Source organism: Nicotiana tomentosiformis, chromosome 7, assembly GCF_000390325.3.
Source record: "Nicotiana tomentosiformis chromosome 7, ASM39032v3, whole genome shotgun sequence".
Classification (NCBI taxonomy): Eukaryota; Viridiplantae; Streptophyta; class Magnoliopsida; order Solanales; family Solanaceae; genus Nicotiana; species Nicotiana tomentosiformis.
In genome coordinates this window covers 103,712,097-103,718,656 of record NC_090818.1, presented here as the reverse complement: position 1 = coordinate 103,718,656, position 6,560 = coordinate 103,712,097, and the positions used below count along the sequence as shown (strand labels likewise).

General features: G+C 42.3%; 1 protein-coding gene across 1 annotated transcript; it reads right to left on the bottom strand.

Annotated features, from left to right (window-relative positions):
* Nucleotides 1–5,720: 5,720 nt before the first annotated feature.
* LOC138896123 (uncharacterized) lies at nucleotides 5,721–6,116 on the bottom strand. Its single transcript, XM_070180904.1, has one exon. It carries the CDS (start codon nucleotides 6,114–6,116, stop codon nucleotides 5,721–5,723), a length of 396 nt encoding a protein of 131 aa, XP_070037005.1.
* Between the last annotated feature and the right edge of the window lie 444 nt (nucleotides 6,117–6,560).

Genomic DNA, 6,560 nt, shown 5'->3' with positions numbered 1-6,560 from the left:
AACTGCAAGTTATAATGCTCCTCAACGCACGAGCTTAAACTGCAAGTTATAATGCTCCTCAACGCACGAGCTTAAACTGCAAGTTATAATGCTCCTCAACGCACGAGCCTAAACTGCAAGTTATAATGCTCCTAAATGCATGAGTCTAAACCGCAAGTTATAATGCTTCTTAGAACATGAGCATATATTGTATGTCACGAAGCTCCCCAATTTTGAACTAAATCTTTAAGGCGCAAAGGTCTTCAAATTCGAGCAAAGAACCAAATTGAAAGCTCTTAAAAGTTGAGCAAAAACTTCAAATTGCAAAACTCTTCAAATGTGAGCTAAATCTTCAAGTCACGAAGCTCTTCAAATTCAAGCCGAACTTCCAGTTGCAAAGCTCTACAAAATTGAGCAATTCTTCAAGTTGCGAAGCATTTAGAAACATAAGCTAAATCTTCAAATCACTATGCTCCTAGACTCACGAGCCTAAACTGCATGTCATGAAACTCCTAAAATTTGAGCTAAATCTTCAAATCACCACGCTTCTGGATGCACAAGTCTAAACAGCATGTCATGAAGCTCTTCAAATTTGAGCAAAATCTTCAAGTTATAAAGATCCGCAAAATACGAGCTTAAATTGCAAGTTACTACGCTCCTTAACGCAAGACCATAAATTGCATGCTACTCCTAGCCCGCAAGAGTATAAACTGTGTACGGCCCCAAAAACAAACTCACCAATTCTGAACTACGGAATGACTTGATCCTCTTTACCGAGGTACGTAGGCAGCCTAAAGTTTCATTCTAAGTGCAGTTGTATGAGTTCAAAAATATGTATCACCCCAAACGTTGTTCGAATGAAGTATGATGGAATATAATACAATTGATTGGAACTTAAAAACATTGGGCTTACATGTATTCTTTCAATGACGCGTCAAAGTCTGCCAAATCTTCAAGTCCGTCAAATTATCATGTTTGTCGATCTTTAAGTTGAGGTCTACAAATCCACATAGTCTTTAAGTTGAGGCTTTCTGATTTTTCAATCTTAAGGTGGATATTTAAATCCACTTGCACCTTAAGTTGGCTTTTTTACGGTTTGTCCTTAAAAGGGATTATAATATTTTTTAATCTTAAGGTGGACATATTAGTCCCTTTGCACCTTAAGTTGGTCTCTTGAGGGTTTGTCCTTAAAATGAACTATGATTTTTCAATTTTAAGGTGGACGTTCAAGTCCCTTTGCACCTTAAGTTGGTCTTTTCACGGGTTTGTCCTTAAAAGAAACCATAATTTTTCAGTCTTAAGGTAGACATTTAAGTCCCTTTGCACCTTAAGATGGTCTCATCACAGATTTGATCCTTCTATATGTTGTTGATAATTTGTCCTTTCTATAAGTTGCCATGGGTTTATCCTACTATAAGGTGCTACAGGTTGATCATTCTATATGCTGTTGAGAATTTGTTCTTCTATATGTTGCCCAGTTGTGTCCTTCTGAATGCCGTGTGAACCTTCACGCCTTAAGATTATTCCTCCGATTTTCGGGCGGCGATGAGTATCTATCCCTTCACATTCTAAGATTGTCTTCTTCATGCATGAATCATCTCATTAAAGAAGAACATATCCTTCTCGTTTGACCTACAAAGTAAAGAGGAAGGCTAAAAAAATATTACCTCACAAAGATTACCTTCACCGGTAATTTTTGAAAGGCTGACTCGAAGCAACTTGTAAATGTTGCAAGTTGAGGTTTACAATTGAAGAACATCGTGATATATATTAAGGCAAATGCCTCTACCCAAACGAATGTCACAACCCAAACTCCCTCTGTATAATGTTATGATGGTACCTAATCTCTACTACTAAGTAAGCCTACTAATTTGCGAAAAATAATAAAACGAAAGTAAAACTTGGCAACTAACAACAGTGGATAAATGAATAACTAGTAACAAAGCCTCCCGGCATGTATAATAATCAATACTCTATAAATACACAATCTTCCCAAAATCCGGAATATCGTAAGTCAAAAGCTACAGAAGGAAACTAGTATCTCTATACACCAGAGTCTAATAAAAGAAGTACATAAGGTAATTGACATAGGGGAGAATAGAAGGGGACTCCGAGGTCTGCGGAGGCAGATATACCTTGAAGTATCCGTACAGCAGCAAGAACTCTTAGCTAATAGCGGGACTGATAAGAAGTACCTGGATCTACACAACAAAAATATGTGCATAAGAGTAGCATGAGTACACCACAATGGTACCTAGTAAGTGCCAAGTCTAACCACGGTCAAGTAGTGACGAGGTCAGGTCAGGCCCACTGGTAAATAATAAATAAGGCAGGAGAATATACAATATAATGAGAGACTAGAATTTAACAAAAGGAAACACAGTAAGGCAACAATACAACACACAAGGGTAAACAGCAGGGGGTCTCCCGAGGTACCGCCTCGTAGTCTCAAAAGTAAATATACAGGGAGAACTCCCGAGGTACCGCCTCGTAGTCTCAAATGTAAATATGCAAGGAGAACTCCTGAGGAACTGCCTCGTAGTCTCAAAAGTAAATGTGCAGGGAGAACTCCAGAGGAACCGCCTCGTAGTCTCAAAAGTAAATGTGCAGGGAGAACTCCCGAGGAACTGCCTCGTAGTCTCAAAAGTAAAAACACAGCTCAAACCGATAAATACAACAGTTAACAACAAGATTTCTATAGTTAACCAGATAAAGAACAAGGAAAAGTAGGAAATCAACTAGGCATGCTTCAAAGAGTTCAAATGAGCAGTTAAAGTACGTAGACATGTGATATTAGACTAAACAGGATAACTACACATATTGGAATATCTCAATTAAGAATGAAACTGACTAATACTCATTTAAACGGTATAACTCAAATTAAAGGAAAAAAATAGGTTGCTACTTAGTAAAATAAATCGAGTTTTACAACAAATAGCTCGTGTATGTACTCGTTACCTCACGTACACGATGCTCACATATCTCAACAGTACCAAATCCTAAGGGGATGTCCCCCACACAAGGTTAGGCAAGCCACCTACCTCGAACCAAGCTTAATCAATCAGTAAGAATGCCCTTTCCTTGACTATCCGACTCCGAATGGCCCAAATCTAGACAAAACCAATTTCATACCATAAATACAACTATATTAGACTAATTTAATTAATGAAATCAAGGCTTTAACAAGAATTTAAAAAATTGCCCTAAAAAGCCTCCCCAGGCCCACGTCTCGGAATCGGGTAAAAGTCACAAAATATGAACACCCATTTACTCACGGGTTCACTCATACCAAAATTATCCAAATCCGATATCAAAATCTCAATCAAAATCCAAAACCTTAGTTGAAGAATTTCTTCCCATTTTCCCCAAAGTTCCATCCAAATCCGAAATTAAAAGATGAAATTAGTGATAGATTAGTGGAATATAACCATAAATGGGTTAAGAATCGTTATCCAAAAGCTTCCTCTAAAAATCTCCCAAATTATCGCCTCAATCCGAGCTCTCAAAGACCCAAAATGAAAATGAGATCAAACCCTCGAAATTGATCTTTTCTGCCTAGCGATTCCGCATCTGCAGACCACCAGTCGTACCTGCGGAAAATCCCTCGCAGGTGCGGAAATGACTTAAGGGGCTGGGTCCGCATCGGCGAGAAAGGGGTTGCACCTGCGCGCCTGCTCCTGCGGATATCTTCCGCTTCTGCGAAACCTCACTCTCTAGGCCCCGTCCGCTTCTGCGTTCCATCTCCTAGACGTGCGAGTCCGCACCAGCGGTCTCCCCTCCGCAGTTGCGAAAACACAAGAAACTAGAAAATCTTCAGCAACTAGCCTAAGTCCAAATTCAATCCGTTAAGCATCTGAAACATACCCGAGACCCCCAGGACCTCAGCCAAACATACCAACCAGTCCTAAAATACCATACGAACTTAGTAGTGCCCTCGAATCACATCAAACAATGCTAAAAAACACGAACACCCTCCGATTCGAACTTAATGAACTTGAAACTTCAAACTTCTAAAACCGATGTCGAAACCTATCAAATCACGGCTGGTTGACCTCAAATTTTGCACACAAGTCATAATTGACATTATGGACCTACTCCAACCTCCGGAATCGGAATCCGATCTCGATATCAAAAAGTCCACTACCGGTCAAAATCTCCAAAAATTCGACTTTCGCCAATTCAAGCCTAAATCAATTGTAGACCTCTAAAACACAAACTGGACACGCCCCTAAGTCCAAAATATCCAAAGGAGCTAACGGAACCGACGAAACTCCATTCCGTAGTCGTCTTCACACAGTTCCGACTACGGTCAAAATCCTAAGGCTTAAGCTTCCGTTTAAGGACTAAGTGTCTCAAAAATACTCCGAAACCAACAACAAAACCTCCCGGCAAGTCACATAAGCAGAAAAAGATACGGGGGAAGCAGTTAATAGGGGATCGGGGATATTACTCTCAAAATGAGAGGCCGGGTCGTTACATCCTCCCCCTCTTAAAACAATCGTCCGTCCTTGAACCAACATAGAGACATACCTGAAGTGGTGAAAAGATGAGGGTAACGGCTGCGCATATCCTACTCGGCCTCCCAAGTCGCTTCCTCGATCGGCTGGCCCCTTCACTGAACCTTCACTGAAGCAATGTTCTTTGACCTCAGCTTTCAGACCTGCTTGTCCAAATTGCCACTCGCTCCTCAACATGAGACGGATCACCGTGATACTTCAAGAGATAGAAACATGGAATACCGGATGAACTCCTGCTAGACTGGGAGGTAAGGCAAACTCATAAGCAACCTCCCCAACACGCCGCATCACCTCAAAGGGATCAATGAACCTTAGACTTAGCTTGCCCTTTTTCCCGAACCTCATAACGCCCTTCATAGGTGAAACCCGGAGCAAGACCCGCTCTCCAACCATGAATGCAACACCGCGAACCTTCTAATCCACATAACTCTTCTATCTGGACTGGGCTATGTGAAGTCGATCCTGAATCACCTTCACCTTATCCAGGGCATCCTGAACCAAGTCTGTACCCAATAATCTAGCCTCGCCTGACTCGAACTAACCCACTGGAGACCGACACTGCCTACTATACAAAGCCTCATACGGTGCCATCTAAATGCTTGACTGATAACTGTTGTTGTAGGCAAACTCCACAAGGGACAAGAACTGATCCCAAGAACCTCCAAAATCTATCACACACGCACGGAGCATATCCTCTAATATCTGAATAGTGCGCTCGAACTATCCGTCCGTTTGAGGGTGAAATGTTGTGATCATCTCCACTCGAGTACCCAACTCATAATGTATGGCTCTCGATAACTGTTATGTAAACTGCGTACCCCGGTCAGAGATGATAGATACCAGTACGCCATGAAGCCTAACGATCTCGCAGATATAAATTCGAGCCAACTGCTCGAAAGAATAGGTAGTCATCATAGGAAGGAAATTAGCTGAATTGGTCAGCCTATCCACAATCACCCAAACTACATCAAACCTTCGCTGAGTTCGTGGGAGTCCAACAACGAAATCCATAGTGATCTGCTCCCATTTCCACTCCAGAATCTCTAACTTCTGAAGCAACCCACCTGGCCATTGATGCTCATACTTCACCTGCTGGCAATTGAGACACTGAGCTACATACTCAACTATGTCCTTCTTCATCCTCCTCCACCAGAAATGTTTCCTCAATTCCTGGTACATCTTCGCGGCACCCGGATGAACAGAGTACCGCGAACTGTGAGCCTCCTAGAGAATCAACTCACGTAACCCATCTACATTGGGCACACATAGCCTGCCCTGCATCCTCAATGCACCATCATCTACAATAGTGACCTCCTGAGCATCACTGTGCTGAACCGTGTTCTTAAGGACACGCAGATGGGGGTCATCATACTGATGCTCCCTGATACGAACATAATGAGAAGACCAAGAGACCACACAAGCCAATACTCGACTCGGCTCAGAAATATCCAATCTCACAAACTGGTTGGCTAAGGCCTGAACATCCAACGCCAGTGGCCTCTCTGCTGCTGGTAGATATGCTAAACTCCCCAAACTTTCTTCCCGGTGACTCAAAACATTGGCCACCACATTGGCCTTCCCCGGATGGTATAAAATGGTGATATCATAATCCTTAAGCATCTCCAACCACCTCCGCTGATGCAAGTTAAGATCCTTCTGTTTGAACATATACTGCAAACTCCAGTGATCGGTGTAGATCTCACACGGGACACCGTACAAATAGTGCCGCCAAATCTTCAAGGCATGAATAACAGTTGTTAACTTAAGGTCGTGAATAGGATAGTTATTTTCATGCACCTTCAAGTATCTGGACATGTAAGCAATCACCCTACCGTCCTGCATCAACACCGCGCCGAGACCAATCTACGACGCATCACAATACACAGTATAAGACCTCGAACCTGTGGGCAATACCAATACTGAGGTTGTAGTCGAAGCTGTCTTGAGCTTCTGAAAGCTCTCCTCACACTCCTCTGTCCACCTGAATGGAGCACCCTTCTGGGTCAGCCTAGTCATAGGTATTGCAATAGATAAGATTCCCTCTACAAAATGACGATAATACCC

Bases quoted from the DNA above. Each gene is read 5' to 3' on its own strand.
- LOC138896123 (XM_070180904.1), bottom strand. From the start codon at position 6,116: ATGCTTAAGGATTATGATATCACCATTTTATACCATCCGGGGAAGGCC.